The sequence below is a fragment of the Saimiri boliviensis genome, chromosome 7, assembly GCF_048565385.1.
Source record: "Saimiri boliviensis isolate mSaiBol1 chromosome 7, mSaiBol1.pri, whole genome shotgun sequence".
NCBI classification, from domain to species: Eukaryota; Metazoa; Chordata; class Mammalia; order Primates; family Cebidae; genus Saimiri; species Saimiri boliviensis.
In genome coordinates, this window is record NC_133455.1 from 88,857,032 (window position 1) to 88,876,514 (window position 19,483).

Sequence of the window (19,483 nt, forward strand, 5' to 3'; positions counted from 1 at the left end):
CAGGCATTGTGTTGTATCAATTCTACCTTCTGGATATCTCAAATCCAGCTCCTCTCCTCCATCCTGCCTCTCACAGCCTCTGTTCAGATCCTCATTTCTCACTTTGTGCTGGGTCCTGACTCTGATATGCCTTCTCCTATCCATCCGCACACTGCTTCTAGAGTTGGCTTTCTAAGAGATGAAATGGTCAACACCATTCCTCTGCTTAAAACTCTATGCCTCCTTAGAACCTACCTTGAAATAAAACACAAACCTCAAATTGCATGCAAGGCCCTCCACATCCAGCTGCTGCCACACCCACAACGTGCCATTGTCCAAATCATTCTTCTTCATGACACGTAGCTTACTGCTTCTGCTTAGAATAACTAAACTGGTAAGGACTATGTCTTGCCTTACTATTACTGCTTCTCCAAGGGCTCCCTAAATGTTTTTTGAATGAATAAATGTGTTCTCCTAGTCACTACCTGAGCTTTCAGTCATAATGCTAATTCTCTGGCTTTTTACTATATTTCTGATTATATAAATTATAATTGCAACAAACAATCTTAATAGAATAATTTTCCTTAAAGTTTCATGAACATATCCCATATTCCAAAGAGTAAGAGGGAGGAAAAGACAGAAGGGTTACCTCTTTCTGAGTAGGAGAGGAGGATAGCCATATTCTGGACAGGTTCTGTGTCTGAAGTCTCCAAGTACCAAGTGCATGTACTCTGCTCTGGTCTAAGGATGAAAACCAGTCCACTGTCAGTGCCTGTTTCTGAGGCATTAGGAAGGAGAGTCTGCAGTCAAGAAGAAGCACCGTCATGAACAGGAAGTCGAGCAAAATATATAAATTACCGAGTTGATCCAGTGCATATGTCCTATTCCAAATCTTTTCAAAACCAATAGAAAAACAACAACAACAACAAAAAAAAACCTTCCTTAAATAACCAGTAAATTTTTTTCATCTCTATGTTCACATGCCCACACATACACATGGAGAAACCATTTCTGAAAAATATGATTGTCTTAGTTAAGACTACTATAACAAAGTACCACGGGTTTAGATGCTTATAAACAACAGAAATTTATTTTCACAGTTCAAGAGGCTGGTGGTTCGGGATCGAGGTGCCAACACAGTCAGGTTCTGATGAGGGCCCTGTTATAGATTGAAAACACCCAACTTCTTGTTGTATCCTCACATGGCAGAGGAAGGGCAAGAAACATCTCTGGGGTCCCTTTTATAAAACCACTAATCCCATTCATGAGGGTTCTAAATGGGGGTCCATGACCTAATCACTTCCCAAAGATGCCACTTCCTAATATAACACATTGGGGGTGAGGATTTCAACTGAGAAGGTTGTGAAGACACAAACATTCTGTCTGCAAAAATAATCTATGATCAGGAATAGCAGATGCACAGTGAAATTCTTGTGTTTCAATTAACTTGAATTAAGATTTACTACATCAAGTAATGTGTTCTTAGTGTCTGAGACCACTAAGACAAAAACATCAGCCCTGGCCCCAAGGAGTTCAGTTTTTGAAATGTCTTTTATGTAAGTGTTATAACTGACATACTATAAACTGCTTTTAAGTATTGATATACATAGACACCTGTGAAACCATTACCACAATCAAAATAGTAAATGTATGCATCCCGCCAGAAGGTTTCCTTGTACCCCTTCCTAATCCTTCCTCAAACACTTCCTCGATACCATCCCCCACTCCCATCTGCTTGGAAAGCTTTTTGAATAATAAAATGCTAAGTTAAGTGGTAACAGATCAAGAGGGTCTATCAGAGCTAAGGAAATGGTAAGGAAAAGGTAGCAGATCAGTTTCCATTTGATAAGCACAAGAAAGAATGATTCAAATATTAATTGATAAATGATCAGGTCAACAGTTTCAAAGAGCTAACTGCTGTCATGACGCAAAAAAAACAAAAGTGCCACACTTTATCAGGAAAGGCACCGGAAACAGAAGTGCCACTTGCTTCCTAAGCCATGTGCAGTTCTGGCCATCGTCTTCTAAGTAATATAATAGTGGGAACTAAAGGCAGTCCAAGAAATAAAATGATAATTAAGGACAACTAAGACCCTTTCTGCATAGAAATCAAGGCCCAAGATGCTGCCATCCAGGTCTGTTTTGTCACTAGCGATGCTGGCAACTCTTTATCCAAGCTCTGCTTCCTCGGATGTAGAAACAGTCATCACTACTACTTTGTTGAGCTTTAGTGAGAATTAACTACATGGAAAACCAAACACAGGGGTTCCTAACTGGGGGCCTGAGGGTCTGAGATTCTGAAGGGCCCCATGAAATTATATATTTATATTTGAGTCCACAGACTTGAGTAATCTATGGCTCCAGGAACTTAAGAACCACTGACCTAGTACATAGTAGGCACTGTTCAAATATAAATGCTAACTTTCCCCATCCTCTCTCTTTTCCTTCAAATGTTGTCTTGCTATAATGTCATTAGGAAGAAAATCATACTGATTGTCAATTAAAAAAATTTTTTAAATAGAGCTAGCTAAAAAAGAAGAAGAAAGAACTCAGCTATGTGCCATTTTACTAAGTCTCCTATGTAAGAGCCAGAATAGGAAGTTGTCTTTTGAATTCAGTGCCATAAAAAACTTGGCCTCCCCTGAGGAATTGGCATACTCCTTCCTTTCTAAGGAAGTTATGAAATTTAACATGCTTTACCTTCTGCTCTAGCTGCAACAAACTTGGGCAAGTTCGACATATGACTGACATTGGTATCTCTTGCAATTAATACTATTTATTCCTTTCTCTTTTTCCTCAGCTGAACTCTTCCATTTCTAGTCTATTAACTACACACCCCTGCAACACTCATGCACAACCATATGCACACAATTTCAACACCTCTATGGTAGGGGCAAAAGGCAGGAATAAAAAAATACAAAATAGTAAGAAAGATAGAGTAACCAATGCCTATAATATTATATGTGGGCTAGAGCACAGTGGCTCATGCCTGTAATCCCAGCACTTTGGGACGCCCAGGCAGGAGGATCACTTGAGGCCAGGAATTCAAGACCAGCCTGGGCAACATAGCAAAATCCTGTATCTACAAAAAAAAAAAAAAAAAAAGTTAAAAATTAGCTGAGTGTGGTGACATGTGCCCGTAGTCCCAGGATCACTTAAGGCCAGGAGTTTGAGGCTACTGTGAACCATGATCACATCACTGCATTCCAGCCTGGATGATGGAGTAAGATCCTATCTCTAAAAAAAATTAAAATAGGCCAAGTGCAGTGGCTCATGCCAGTAACTCCAGCACTTTGGGAGGGTGAGGTGGGCGGATCGCCTGAGGTCAGGATTTCGAGACCAGCCTGACCAACATGGTGAAACCCCATCTCTACCTAAAAAATACCAAAAATTAGGTGGGCATAGTGGCAGGCACCTGTAATCCCAGCTACTCAGGAGGCTGAGACAGGAGAATCGCTTGAACCCAGGAGGCGGAGATTGCAGTGAGCTGAGATCACGCCATTGCACTCTAGCCTGAGCAACAAGAGTGAAACTCTTCTCAAAATAAAATAAAATAAAATTTTTAAAAATTACATATGGGCCGGGCACGGTGGCTCAAGCCTGTAATCCCAGCACTTTGGGAGGCCGAGACGGGTGGATCACAAGGTCAAGAGATCGAGACCATCCTGGTCAACATGGTGAAACCCCGTCTCTACTAAAAATACAAAAAATTAGCTGGGCATGGTGGCGCGTGCCTGTAATCCCAGCTACTCAGGAGGCTGAGGCAGGAGAATTGCCTGAACCCAGGAGGCGGAGGTTGCAGTGAGCCGAGATCGCGCCATTGCACTCCAGCCTGGGTAATGAGAGCAAAACTCAGTCTCAAAAAAAAAAAAAAAAAAAAAAAAAAAAATTACATATGAATTGGATTAAGACAGATTTGTTTACCAAATTCCAGAATATTATAAGATAGGCTTAGTACAAATAAAAAGAAGTATAACTTTATGCAAGGTGAAATTCATGATTTGGTCTAAGGTATCATAGAGACTAAATATAAATAGATTTGTAAAATATTACGTAAATGGCAGTCCTTCATAGCTTAAGCTAACCCAGGGAATTTAACAAACTTTCTAAGGCTGAGGTTGAGGTTAAGAAGGTTAGTGATAACATCTATAATAGAGTCCTTAACACTGCTGGAGGCATAGCACAGGGCTGAATGAACTGAGCACTGTAACTTTTTTGTTGTTTGCATGAGAGAGTTCAAAGAATAAAGTTGATACTATAGGGTTCTTAGTAAAGTTCAAAACTGAAAAGCTAAACAACAGTGAAAACCCACTAAGACATGTATTCTCAGGTAAAAATTATTAAGGCCCCACTAAAGTAAGAAAATGAAAAGGTGGGAAATCAAGAGGAAAACTTACCTGCATCGCAGTAACATTGGAACAGGGCCCCCTTTCCCCCAGCTCAGCTCTCTATTATCCCCTTTTTAAGTCAGAGACTGCCACACTCAAGAAAAGCCTGAGATAATCACTAACTTGAAAAGATATATCTTGATTTTTTTTTTAATTTAAGACATAGGTCATAAACATAAAAGAGAAAGAGATACTGAATTCTAATGTTCATACTAAATACCAGATCCCAAAATATAGAAATGATTTTAATAAAATAATTATTTGTACTCACCGGAGAAAAGGAAACAGTTGTATTCTGATACTGTGAGTGTATTTGGAAAATAAGAAAAGTCACATTGTTTGAAATATCATGTAAAATAGCCTCCTCTGGAAAGGGCCTATTGAGCTCGAAGATTCTAAATTTCCCCACAGAAAATTCAATAAGACCTACAACGAGATAAACTTTTCATTACAACACTTGTACTCTGATATCAATTTGCAGAAATCACATTCATAAACAAATGTGGAATTTAATTCTCAGAAAAGCTCTTTGAGGTAAATACAGTTATTGCTCCTATTTCAACTGCTAAAGACAATGTAGCTTAAAAAGTGAAGCAGCCCATCCAGAGTCATCCCGCCAGTAAATGGTAGAGCTCAGAAATAAAATGCAAGAGGTGCTTCAAAAGACACAAACAATTCTTAAAGTGCTGAAGACAGGCTCCCAGAGCGCAGAACTTCCCTTCTGGTGGCAGCAATAACAATGATCTTCCAAAGAGTACCTGAATTTAAGGACGACAACCCTGTGAGGCTACTAACAATCATGGATGTGCTGATGTTAAAGAACCACATTGTCTGGTGAGTTCTGAAGTTGCACAGCCTGAAGAGACACAGGTGGCTGCAATTTAATACCAGCATTTCCCAGCTGTTTGATTTTAGGCAAGTTACTTAAATCCCCTTAAGCCTCTATTTCCTCATCTGTCTAACTGAGATTCCAAAGGAAGGAACCATCAATACTGACAAAAATGTCCGTTGAGTGTCCACACCAGGCACTGCACATACGATTGTGAACCATAGGCATTCTGTAAAAGGGAGCTTTTAGTTTGCTTAAGGATCAAGCTCAGAGTCCATAAAAAAGATAGGTTACAACAAGAACAGTTTTTCAACACATCCTCCAGGCCTGTCCCATCTGTCCATCTGCCTCCATGGTCTGCGACTCACTGACTCTGTCCCCATTTCTCTGTAGTTTGTTTCTCCCTGCTGCACACCAGCTCTGTGTTTTTCCAATCTAACTCTCAAATAATCCTTTAATTAGGTTGCTCATATCCTGTGTAGTCCTGGATTCCTACCTCACCACCCACCTACAGTCAGTATCTCTCTGCATGAAGAGCAAAAGAGATCCCAAGCTTCGCATAAGCAGTCTTGCAGATTCAATTCTAAAAACAAAAGATTTAGATTAAATATAGATGAAAAGGAGTTGATGAAAAAAAAGATTACAGTTCACCTGAGTCCCATAGTGGAACTGTCATGTTTTATTTTAGAAGATTAGATTCACCCAAGTCCCATAGTGGAATTGTCATGTTTTATTTTAGAAGAAAATTAGAGTCAGTGGATGGTAAAAGAAAACATTTCAGATACTGAAAAAAAAATTTTTTTTTTTTTTTTTTTGAGACGGAGTTTCGCTCTTGTTACCCAGGCTGGAGTGCAATGGTGCGATCTCGGCTCACCGCAACCTCCGCCTCCTGGGTTCAGGCAATTCTCCTGCCTCAGCCTCCTGAGTAGCTGGGATTACAGGCACGTGCCACCATGCCCAGCTAATTTTTTGTATTTTTAGTAGAGACGGGGTTTCACCATGTTGACCAGGATGGTCTCGATCTCTCGACCTCGTGATCCACCCGCCTCGGCCTCCCAAAGTGCTGGGATTACAAGCTTGAGCCACCGCGCCTGGCCCTACTGAAAACCTTAATAGCACATTCTTATGTACCATGTCCCAAGAAGGTCAATTTTCTTTATTTTTATTAATTTTTTTTAATCTTCAGTCAGTCTCTGGCAAAAGAAGGTCAATTTTCAACACTTTTTTTTTTTTTAAATACAAATGCTCCACTGGATGATTTAAAACAAAACAGAACCAAAAAAATCAAGAATGAGTAGCCTGTGGGAGGACAGCCAAAAAGAAGACACAGATAGTGCTAAGACTAGAATAATGTAAACCTCTATATATTTTCCCTAAGCTCCATGATGCTATATTACCTTCATAACTTAATGTTTATTTTAAAAAAGATGATAGAACAAAAGAGTATTTATGATTACAGTTTCATTTCTAAAACTCTGGAGAAAATTTTAATAGCTGTAGCAATGACAAATGAGGATAGTATAATTCCTGTTTATGGAACCAGAAAGCCATTTTGCATTGTACAGGGACCAACCTCTAGATGGAACAGAGGTTAAAATATTAAAGAGTGGCCGATAGAATCTGGGTAGGGAAGTCTGGAAAGTATGGGAAGTTTGTGTATGTTTTCTTTTTAAAGAGAAACAAGAAAAGCATGTTTATATTTTCCAGGCCTTCCCATCATCATGATTATTTCATTGGAAAAGCAAATTATACATCAAACTACATAGATTTCAGTAAATGACATGAAAAATGTTTCATGTATTGCTCTTCAATTTTGGTTCCATCCATCATGCATCCTCCAAGTCTTAAAAATTTCCACCTGTTTTGGCAGTATCAGTATGTTTTCCCACAAATTAATCAGATTTCTATCCTTTCACTGTTCACAGCACTCAGTTCACTTACTATCCTGCCTTTTCTCATCTATATCTTCAGTTTTTCCCTTTTGTTCTCATTTTCCCTATTTGGCAAATATTTATGAGATACTTATGACTAGTTGTTGGGCACCATGACCAAAACTAATACAAACAAATTCATAAAGGTTATCCAGGACTTCTGTAACTATCACTTAAACTTGTCTTTGATATATTTTAGAACATGTTTTAATAATCCTTATGTCTATCACCCATGACATGGGCCTTCCATCACAACAGTACACAGAACCTTTAAAAGCCCTGGAAGAATCTGAAGCCATCAATTAGAGAAGGCTTCATGGTAAACTTCAAGGTAGTCTTCCATTAACCTATCACCCAGGTTGAGGATGAATCACAGCTCAAAAATACTTGGAGAACCAAAACTTTAGCAAGACAGTACAGAAACACAGAACCATCGAAACAAAAATACATTGTTAAACAACTGATGACTTCACAAGCTGAGAGGAGGAGTATTAAAAGCAGGTATACCTGGAAGTATATTTTAACTGGCTTTTTTCTTTTTCTTTTTTTGAGATGGAGTCTCACTCTGTCACTTAGGTGGAGTACAGTGGCACGATCTTGGCTGACTGCAATCTATATCTCCCGGGTTCAAGCAATTCTCCTGCCTCAGCCTCTTGAGTACCTAGGATTACAGTCATGTGCCACCATGCCTGGCTAATTTTTGTATTTTTAGTAGAGACGGAGTTTCACCATGTTGGCCAGGCTAGTCTCAAACTCCTGACCTCAAGTGATCCGCCGCTTTGGCCTTCCAAAGTGCTGGGATTACAGGTATGAGCCACTGCACCCTCCCCGTCACCAGGCTGGAGTGCAGTGACGTGATCTCAGCTCACTGCAACCTCTGCCTCCCGGGTTGAAGTGATTCTCCTGCCTCAGCTTCCTGAGTAGCTGGGACTACAGACACTCAGCACCATACCCAGCTAATTTTTTATGGTTTTAGTAGAGATGGGGTTTCACCATGTTGGCCAGGATGGTCTTGATCTCTTGATCTTGTGATCTGCCCACCTCGGCTTCCCAAAGTGTTGGGATTATAGGGGTGAGCCACTGTGCTCGACCAACTCTACATTTTTTTTTTTAAGACAGAGCCTTCACTCTTGTAGCCCAGACTGGAGTGCTGTGGCATGATCTCTGCTCACTGCAACCTCCACCTCCTGGGTTCAAGCAATTCTCCTGCCTCAGCCTCCTGAGTAGCTGGAATTACAAACACGTGCAACCATATTTGGCTAATTTTTTGTATCTTTAGTAGAAACAGGGTTTCATCATGTTGGCCAGGCTACTCTCGAACTCCTGACCTCATGATCCACCCACCTCAGCCTCCTAAAGTGCTAGTATTACAGGTGTGAGCCACCGCACCCAGCAAACTCTACATTTTAAATATTTTTAAGATAGGAACACATATTAGAAAAAAAAGTGGGGGGGGGACAAAATGGGACATTCTTTCTACACTCTGTCACTACTTTGCTTTCCCTTAAAATAGTAATATTTTTCTAAAAAATATATAATCCTTACAAAAAGTGCAAAATAGCTAATTCCTCCAGCAAGAACTCTGCACAGAAATCATCACTGCTAACAGTGGGAATACATCTTTTACGGCTTAGGCAGCTATCAGCATGCATATTTCCACATAGATGGGAAAAGATATAAACATGTTTGATATTGCCCATTTAACAGGTCTTATATATCTTTCCATAGCAACATAGATAATTCTAGCTTTATCATTTTAAAAGCTATAGAGTATTCCATTCTGGGTAGGTACCATAATTATTCACCCAATCTCCTATTGATGAACATCTAGGCTGTTACCATTACAGCATGAATTATAAATTAATAAGAAATAAAATAGTTCTGATTTTGTGGAAGACTATCCCAAAAAACATATAAAGCATATATTCAGGCAATGAACTTATCTGAGTGAGTTTTTGCTGTGACAGTGTAACAGATGACCTTTGATTTTAAATGGTAAACTGTACCTAAAAAGTCTTGTTCTGGTTTAAGAAATCCAGAAATGAAAACAAACAGACCATGTGAGAATACATAATGATTAGAACCAAAAATTAACCTGCAGTCTTTGCTTCTGAATTCTTCTTCAAGAAGTATATCTGAATTTCAAGAATAATAACTTTCATCTATTACTTCCTAAATTTCCCAAAGCTACAGGAAAATGATGTCTCATCATCTTTCTTTCCTCAAATGTCTATAGTGGGAACCAGGCAGAAGCCAGATGATAAAAGGGAGGGACCTTGTATACATTATTTAAAATCTGGTCACTTGACAAAATAGGTAGGGGTATTAGGAAAAAGTATCTCTGGGAGTGTATTTTAAGTGATTTTTTTTCTTTTCATTACACATTTCCTTAGTTTTAAAATTTTCCATAGTGACCGTAAGGTGTCCTTTTAATAAAATATTATTATACAGTGGTTATACACCCTGGCTATACATTATAATCATTTGGAGGGGATTAAAAAAAAAAAAACACTGCTGCCTCAGACCCTCTCCAGATGAGTTAAATCAAAATCCCTGGGGGTAGAGTCCAGGTATCAATTAAAAAATAAATATTCATTACATAATATGCAGAGAAATACACAAAGTTTACACACCCATGAATTAACCAGCAGTCCCCTTGCGGACCCTCCCAATCACATCTTCTTTCCTCCCCAGAGGGAAATAGGGTCTAAGTTCTAAACACTACGAATTTAGTTGGGGGATTCAAATTAATAGAATTTACAGTACAATTTTTTTGTGTGTTTGGCTTCTTTAAAATCAGCATTATGGTTGTACATTCGTTCCAGCTGCTATAAGTAGCCATAATTCATTACCATTGTATACTTCATGAAACGAACATACCACAATGTATCTATCTGTTCTACTGTTAAACATCTGAATTATTTCTGGTTTAGAGTTATTTAAATAACTCCAAACATTTTCTGTGCATGTCTTTTGTTACATGCATATACATATTTCTATTGGGTGGAACCTAAGAGTAGAATTATCAGGTAATAGGGTATTCTCATGTTCAGCTTCAGTAGATACTGCCAGTCTTCCAACAATGTTTTGCCAATGTATATACCCCATCGACTTGTAGAACAGTATTCCAATTGTCCAACAGTCTCACCAACACTTGGTATCATTCATTTCTCTGCTGGGAATATAGTGGTACCTGACTGTGATTTTTAATTTGCACATCCCTAATTCTCATGGTGTTAAAAACCCTTTGCTTTGCTTATTGGCTATTTGGATATCCTCTTTGTGAAGAGTCTGTTCGAGTCTTTTACATATATTAAAAATTGAATTATCTGTCCTTCTTCAATTTTAGGAGTTTTTAATACACCATAGATATGAGTATTCTGACAGACATGTGTTGCAAATATCTTCTCCCACTCTTGTAGCTTGTCTTTTCACTCTCTTGTTACCTTTAGATTAACAGTTTTCATTTTAGCAGTCCAGTTTCTCAGGTTTTTCCTTTAGATTAGTCTTTTTTGTGTCATTTTAAAGAAATCTTTGCCAACATATTCTAAGATCATGAAGAAACATTCCCATGTTAACTTCTAGAAGTTTGTTCTATCTTTCACATTTAGAGCTGAAACTCAATCTGATGTTGATTTTTATATATGGTGTAAGACAGAGGTCACAGTTTATTGTTTCATATGTTTATCTACTTCACAGCAACCTTCACTAGAAATACCACCCTGTAGGTAATGCATGTTCTTACTTATGAATCAGAGCTACATAATGTGCACATAAGAACCTACACTGTGAACTGATATGCATTGAAGACTGAGGATGATGGGAGGGGGCCAAGGAGGAGAAATTACTTAATGAGTACAATGTACATAATTCCAATGATGGATACACTAAAAGCCCTGACTTCACCAGTACACAATATATCCAAGTAATAAAACTACACTTGTGCTCCATAAATTTATACAAATAAAATAATTTAAAAATACCAACCCTCTCCCTACTGCTTTGCAGTTCCACCTTTCACATAAGTCAAGTGAACCTATGTGTTTGCTTGTGGATTCTCAATTACATTCTACTGGCTTATTTGTCTAGCTACAGACACCAATCCTAACACAAATATTAAAACTCCCTTAACTCCTGCTCCAAATTTGTTCTTCCTTCTCAAAGCTGTCTTGACTATTTCTGATCCTTTTCATTTCCATATAAGCTTTAGAAATCAACCTGTTAAAATACACACACAAAAAAAGGCTGCTGGGATTTTGATTGGGATGGCCCTGAATATATGGATTAATTTAGGGAGAAATTATATCTTTTTTTTTTTTTTTTTTTTTTTTTTGAGACGGAGTTTCACCCTTGTTACCCAGGCTGGAGTGCAATGGCGCGATCTCGGCTCACCGCAACCTCCGCCTCCTGGGTTCAAGCAATTCTCCTGCCTCAGCCTCCTGAGTAGCTGGGATTACAGGCATGTGCCACCATGCCCAGCTAATTTTTTTTTGTATTTTTAGTAGAGACGGGGTTTCACCATGTTGACCAGGATGGTCTTGATCTGTTGACCTTGTGATCCACCCGCCTCGGCCTTCCAAAGTGCTGGGATTACAGGCTTGAGCCACCGCGCCCGGCCTATATCTTTAAAATATCTTTATCTTTAGAATTTTTTAATCTATGAATTTGAGATATTCCTTTATTTCTTTAGTTTCTCGATTTATCTCAAGAATGTTGGGATGTATTGTATCATTTTCTCTGTAGACATCTTTACATATCCCATGATAATCATCCTGGAATAGGTAATATTTCTTGAGGCTATAGTAAATTTACTCTTTCTCTTAATTTTATTTCTTAATTTTTATAGAGATGGGGTCTTACGCTGTTGACCAGAATGGTCTCAAACTCCTGGCCTCAAGAGATCCTCCCCAACTCAATCTTCCAAAGTGCTAGGATTACAGACCGAACCACAGCACCCAGCCCTGCCTTATTTTTTTATTATTATTATTTTTTTAGCTGGAGTCTTGCACTGGAGCCGATCTCGGCTCACTGCAACCTCCGCCTCCCAGTTGCAAGCAATTCTCCTGCCTTAGCCTCCTAAGTAGCTGGGACTACAGGCATATGCCACCACACCCAGCTAATTTTTGTATTTTTAGTAGAGACAAGGTTTCACCATTTTGGCCAGGATGGTCTCAATCTTTTGACCTCGAGATCTGCCCACCTTAACCTCCCAAAGTGCTCCCAAAGTTAACAGGAATTTAATGTCCCAAAGGTCACGCCTGGCCTGCTTTTTCTTTTAAATTTCTATTTTAGCTGTCTCTTTACCAATATACATTTTATAAAAAGTTCTCCATGTAATTCTAATGTTTAGCCAGGTTTGAGAACTCCTAAGGTAATATTTGATGAACAAGCAAAGGATAAATGTATTTTTTCTCAGTCTTAGTTATCTTTAACCTAACTTTTGTGTGAAAATAACTTGGCAGCGTAAACTTGGCAATCCAACAGCCATTGCACAATTTTTTCAGAAGACTGCTTTAACCAAATTAGTTGTGGTTTGATTCCTGGCTGTGCAGGATTTTGTCATCTTTGATATTCCAACGTCTAAAACGGTATAGTCACCTAACTGGCATACAGTAAATGTTTGTTAAATGTTGGTTAACTATGTGACCTCAAGCAAGTAATTTGTTTCCTCTGGGCCTCAGTTCCCTCAAAGTAAAATTGAGGTAACTGTGCTGCCATCAGTTGGCTGCTCAAAGTATCAAACAAATGAGAAACAATTTTTTTAAATGCCCAAGGCTACACAATAAAGTTCATTTATTAACTTCCACTAGCCTTCCTGTGTTTCAGAAGTTCATCTCCTTATTGAAAGAAAAGAAAGAGAATCAGGCACTCAGAGCAGAAATTAATTAGCAGTTAGAAAGGGACTAACAGGTACAGGGCATTCACAGAAATTTCAGGAACATCATAAGCATTATGTTGAGAAAGACTTCCATACAGTGACAACAGAGGGTACTGAAAGTCAAGACAAACAGCTCAGTCTGGTAGAAACTCATTCAATTTCTGCTCATAAGAGATTTAGCAAAAGAAGACACACACCCAAAAGAATCCTGAAGAAGTTAACAGGAATTTAACTTCACTTCTAAGGCATCTGGAAAAGGATTTATTAGAAGCATTTTATGAGGCATAATTAGATCTTATGACTTGGAGAGTAGGAGAAAAAAAGACAGCACATCAAAAGATAGAACAAAGCAAATGGCTAACATCAACTTGGGGTACTTACACTAGCTTTCCTTTAAAAAGATTTTTTTTTTTTTTTTTGCCATCTGACCTATAGAAGGGACTTGAAATGATTTTTCATTCTCATCTTCCATTCTTACCCAGAATCATTTTTTCTTTCCAATAGTTCCACTTAAAAAGGTCCGCTCAATCCTAATCTTTTCCTTTTTCTTTCCCAATCATACCCTAATCTGGTAACCATAAAAATTTGTAACTCATACTTTTTACGATTTTACTAAAATTTACTTCTATTGTTTCTGTTTTAACACAACAACCAAATTCTAAGAGAAATTTATCATATATTCATAATTCTCTTCAGATTAAAAACAAAAATGGTTCAGATACTTGAGTTGGTCAGAAGTCAACTGCCCCTCCCAATTTCTCATTGTTACCTTCTTATAAATGTTCAATAGCCTTAAAAGTTGAAAGGAAACACAAAAATGAACATCTTAGCTTCATATACTTTTTAGAGAAAGACAGCACTTGCAACTAACCACAAATGGCTTGCTATCTTGCGTAAAGCACCATCAATAGCACAAAGACTGCAAGGCCCAAATGATGCTGTGCTCAATTACTTAAGGGCAGCAGTAAACTAGGACTCCAAGAGAAGGAAAAACTGCTTAAAAGTATGATCCATCTCATGTGCCTCCTGGTCACAAAAAGCACCCTCCTCAGACATTCTAGGAACTCCATCTGCCACCTTCCAAGACTTATTTAGCATTCAAGTTACTACCCAAGTCATGTAAATTAGCTCATCCTGCTAAAGATGGGTAAATCCTCCTAAATTACAGCAGATGCTGTTTCTTCAGTCTGTGTAGTTACCAGAATCATCAAACAGCAATCCAGCCATTTTCTAGGAGGATTATACAAATCCTGAACTACACCCTTCTACCTTTCCATATTGATTTGTATCTGACAGATATGTAGAATATCTGCTTCTACTATCACTCAGCAGTTAAGTCCCACATTGTCCTTCTCCTGCACAGAATCACAATACCAATGCAAGGCAAAAAGAACAACATTGAGGAATATCAGTGCTATAATCATAGCAAAGAGGCTAAAAACAGTGTCTGAAAAAAAAAATTCTCAATTTATTCATATTAAAATTTAACTTTTGAGTCCGGGCGCGGTGGCTCAAGCCTGTAATCCCAGCACTTTGGGAGGCCAAGGTGGGTGGATCGCAAGGTCAAGGGATGGAGACCATCCTGGTCAACATGGTGAAACCCCGTCTCTACTAAAATTCCAAAAAAAATTAGCTGGGCATGGTGGCGCGTGCCTGTAATCTCAGCTACTCAGGAGGCTGAGGCAGGAGAATTGCCTGAACCCAGGAGGCGGAGGTTGCAGTGAGCCGAGATCGCGCCATTGCACTCCAGCCTGGGTAACAAGAGCGAAACTCTGTCTCAAAAAAAAAAAAAATTAACTTTTGTATAAAAATTTCTAGGTATTAAATACTAAAGCACCAAACTAGAAAGAAAAAGATCTGGATCCCTGCTCTTCTGACTCAGGGGATAGCCTAGATCAACTACAAACTCTAATATCTCAAATTCTTCACCTGTTAAAATGGAGATAGCATCTCTTCTACCTCCATCATAAGACTATTTTGAGGAATGAGGATGCACAAAAGGATTAAGTACAAAGCACCTTGCTATGTAAGATATTCTTATTGAAAGGTAGCTTCACTGAAGTGGAAGGACTATGAAATTTGCAGGGGGACACACCTGGGTTCAAATCCTATCTGTGTCCCTAGCAGCTGTTCATTTGTCCCTCTGACAAGTAAGGAAGATCATTATATTGTAGGGTTCTAGAGATTAAATAACACTGCACATGGAAAGCACCTGGCACACACTTTATGCAGTGAGTGTTAAGTGTCCTATTATAAGCAAGGCTTTTCTGCCACAAAAAAAAAAAAAAAAAAAAAAAAAAAAATGCCCTTTTCAGCTTTGCCTCAGTTCTACACAAAGATTCTATGATTCAGTTTGCACAAAGGTTTTTCAAAGATAAGTGCATAGGAATACAATCACATTATTCAGAAAATAGGTTTCAGAACTGCAACTAGTCTATTAACCTCAAAACAAAACAGAATGTGCTTAACTTCATGGAAAAGCACATGACGATCTGCCTGGAATAGCTAGGGCCTTTACATTTCTTTTTTTTTTTTTAGACAGAGTCTTGCTCCGTCACACCCAGGCTGGAGTGCAGTGGCGCGATCTCGGCTCACTGCAATCTCTGCCTCCTGGGTTCAAGCGATTCTCCTGCCTCAGCCTCCCTAGTAGCTGGGGTAACAGGCACCCGGCACCATGCCCAGCTAATTTTTTGTATTTTTAGTACAGACAAGGTTTCACTATATTGGTCAGGCTAGTCTGGAACTCCTGATCTCAGGTGATCTGCCCACCTCGGCCTCCCAAAGTGCTGAGATTGCAGGCATGAGCCACCGGACACAGCCGCTTTTTACATTTTATATTAACAAACTGTGAGCTGTTGCCAAAACCCATTCACCAAGCAAAAGACCTACACTCTAATATCCCATTCTGAGTTCTCACTGAGACGAGCAAGAGTCACCTGATATCATTAAAAATGGTGTACTCACAGGGAGCCAAGCCCAGGCATGATTCTTCTTGGCTCCCACAGGTGAATTTGAAGTGGCAATAGAACTTTGTTGATTCTTGTTTTTCTCATTTTAGTTTTAGTCTCTATTAAACTGTTATTCTTTATAGTTCATTTATGGATGACAAGTTATTTCCTGTTGGTAGCTGCAATGATTGAGAATTTTGTGATCTCTCATAGAGATCTATTTCTTGTTGGATATGAGACAATAGACAACATAGTTCGTTTTTGTACATTCGTTTTTTTTGAGGTCAAATCAATTAGAAATTTCTTGCCCTCAAGTAAGGAGAATAACTGATACCTGGATTGGCAAGCTTTTGTGTTTCTGTGTTTATTTTTCATTTGTGGCTGAAATTGTAGAATTGAGGGTATACACTCTCTATCTGTATTTCTCTGTATCCGTAATTCAGAAAGTCCTTCATTTCTCATTGTGATTATGGAATGTTTTCCGGTCTCCAGATGGCATTAATAATACATTCGATGGTAAAGGCCCTTTAAAAATAAATAAAGCCCGATTCTGGGTTCATTTTTCCTCTCAAACTCTACAGAACATAACGAATTTGAAAAGCCTCAAGATTTGGGGATGTAAAAGCTCCATGTAGCTTGAGAACCATAAGTCATTAAGCCCTTAGTTCCACCCCAAGTCCTGCTGTCCAGAAGCTCAGACATTCCACTGGGGAGCAAAGGGGCGCTTTAGTAAGTTACATTAAAGCCACAAACATGGCTGCTCCCTAAGGGAGATAATACTGTGTTTAAAAAAAAAAGAGAGAGAGAGAATTATTTCTCTTTTCCCATTTCCTCCGCCTAAATGAGAAGGTTGCCAATAAGGCCTGCTTAGCCATGGGTGTTTCTACTGCAGGAAAGAACTCTGGTCCATGAGTACTGGTTCTGAACTTACCATCCGGAGTGCACCAACGCCCCCAATACCATCTCCCTGCTAGGTTGACAGACCCCGGGCGGATTTTGACCTTGAAGCAAATGCAAAAGCAACCTTGGGTTGCAGAAACCAGGCGCCCCGACATTACCCTCGCTGAAGTTCGCGAAGACCTCGGCTGCACCAGCCACCCGACGTTCCGATGCCAGCACCGCTAGGACCAGCAGCTGCAGGAGCCCCATTGCTGCCTGGGTCGGGCAGGGCCCTCGCCAAGCCCAGGGAGGGGTGCGGGCGTGTGCGCCGGGGACCCACAGCCTCGCCCGAGCTACCCCGGGGCGCCTGCACCGGGCGCCATCGCCCGTCAGGTGCAGACGCCTCGCACCTGCCAGCTCCGTAGCCGCCGGCGTGAGCGCCGCCGCACTCGCCGCCCCAGCGAGAGCTTTCCTCTTCCGGCACTCTACTCCCGGCGCGCCTTCCCGCGCCTCCTCCCCGGCTCTCGCTGCGTCACCGCGACCGGTTTCTGAGCGCGGGCGGCGCTCTGGCGTTTCCAGGCAGAGCGCGCCTCCTCCCGGCACGCGGGGGACTCGCAGCCTGCGGCACTCCTAGGAACCCCCAGGAAGAAAGACCTGGCTTGAGGCCCGGTCTTCCCACTTGTATCTCACCACGTCTGCAAACCACCTTGAAAGTACAAAATAATTTTCTGTTGCGGTCACCAGGCTACTGTTCCCGTGTTTAACGGCTCTTTACAACAGCAAAAAAGAGGAATCGGTTGCGAAAAACACAATTGAAGGCTATTTCCCCCAGTAGCAACTGCCTTCCCTGCTGAGGCTTATGTTAGTGTAATAAAAACGCCGGGAGAATGCTGTTTGTGTAGTGGTTACCGCACCAGTTATGAGCACTACATTCAAAAATAGTTTCATTGTCTCGAAACGAAACATCGTCGAAGACACGGCCTGATCTAAATTTCTCCTTTAAGTCACATACCTGAGTGCTGTTTAAGGGACAGTAGTCCGTGTGACAGATGGCTCATCGAAGATGTAGAATCAGATGCAAAGACTCAACGTTACTTGGGGAAGATTGTCTTGCTTTCCTTTCCTGCTTCTTAATTTTTTCCACTTACATATTTTGATGAGCAACTATAGCTTGGAAATTACATGTTCAGTTAATCCACTACTAAGTTAACAATCTATAGCTGCGACCATAATGTGAAGAGGTGTTGAAGACAAAATTATTCATTGGTACTTGTTAAAGCACTGAACGAAGACTGTTGAGGACTGTCTCAATTGGCATAGGGACCACTGCAACTGGCTCTTCCAGTGGGGAAGAGTGACTGGGTTCAACTCTGAATACAACACGGACAAGTCGGAATTTATAACCAATGAGCAGCATGGAGTTCAGTGGACAGAAAATTACTAAGAGGAAACATCAGAGGTAAGGGGCATTTGGTGAAAGTGACCTAACAGGACTCCTCCTGAAGACAGGATATCACCTGTGGGATGGTGGAGGGTGAGGAAACTGATCAGATATGGAGGAAAGGCGGGGGGGGGGGGGAGGGTTCTTTGCTAAAACGATTTTTACAAAGAAGTGCACAGATGGACCTAGCAGAATATTCAGAACCCGTAATAAAGTTTGGCTAAGCAAATAATCTTTGTCACAGGCACAATTCCTTTTCTGCTCTCCCACTGCCTGGTCCAAATTTTCACGCTTTTGGTGGCACTATTTCTGTGGTGCTTTTCACTCTTCCACATGCCCCTATTCCTATAACCCTCAGTAGATGACATCGAAGGAAGATGAAAGGAATAGTTATGATAAGGGTAGCATATGAATCAGTGGATTAATTATTCAGTAAATTGTGTTCTTATTGATTAGCTGCGCTATGGGCAAAAAGAATCAGAACTCTATCTCACAATAATTGTCAAAACAAAATACCAAAGTAATAAAACCATAAAAGAGCTAGTAGAAGAGTGCTTTTTTAAAAATAATAATAAATTGATCTCAAAATGGGAGGAGCTTTCTAAGAAGCACAACGGCAAAGAAAATAACCATAAAGGAAAAGATTGGTAGACTTGGCTATATCAATACTTTTACAGAGATAATTGTATTAAAGTAAACACATAAGCAATATGAAAAGGCAAGCTGATGACCAAAAAATAAAAATTAGCAAAGGACATGAATACAGAATTTCACCCAAAAAAAGGAAATACAAACTGCCAGTAAATACATGAAAAAAGTTCAATCTCATAGTAAACAAACAAAAAATCAAATTAACAAACTAAGATGTAAATATTTTAAAAGTAAAAGGACATCCAGTGTGGATAAAAGAGCTGAGAAGGAGGCATTCTTAAGTAGGGATAGTGGGAATATACACTTTAAAAAAAGTAATCTACATAAAAAATGTTTAAAAATCTTATTTTTATAGATTTGGTATAATAATTCCACTTTTAGATTTAAGTATGTAATTAAATAAACATATAAAAATTAGTATAATCCGGGGGAAGTGGCACATGCCTGTAGTCCTAGCTACTCAGGAGGCTGAGGCAGGAGGATTGCCTGAGCCCATGAGTTCAAGGGAGCAGTGCTCTGTGATTGCACCTGTGAATAGCCACTGCCCTCCAGTCTGGGC

At 39.7% G+C, this 19,483-nt stretch overlaps 1 protein-coding gene across 3 annotated transcripts in view; it reads right to left on the minus strand.

Moving 5' to 3' along the window:
- TM7SF3 (transmembrane 7 superfamily member 3) overlaps nt 1-19,483 on the minus strand; it is a 45,815-nt gene that overhangs the window by 25,701 nt on the left and 631 nt on the right. For 2 of the 3 annotated variants that reach the window (XM_003926594.4, XM_074402949.1), the window contains exons 1-3: nt 17,012-17,351; nt 4,639-4,793; nt 629-779 (exon numbers count right to left, since the gene is read on the minus strand). In XM_003926594.4, the coding sequence (XP_003926643.2) occupies nt 629-779; nt 4,639-4,793; nt 17,012-17,102 (397 nt within the window). In that variant the 5' untranslated portion in view covers nt 17,103-17,351. Of the gene's footprint in view, nt 1-628; nt 780-4,638; nt 4,794-17,011; nt 17,352-19,483 lie in introns of those variants that run through there. The other variant, XM_074402948.1, reaches the window with a different exon arrangement.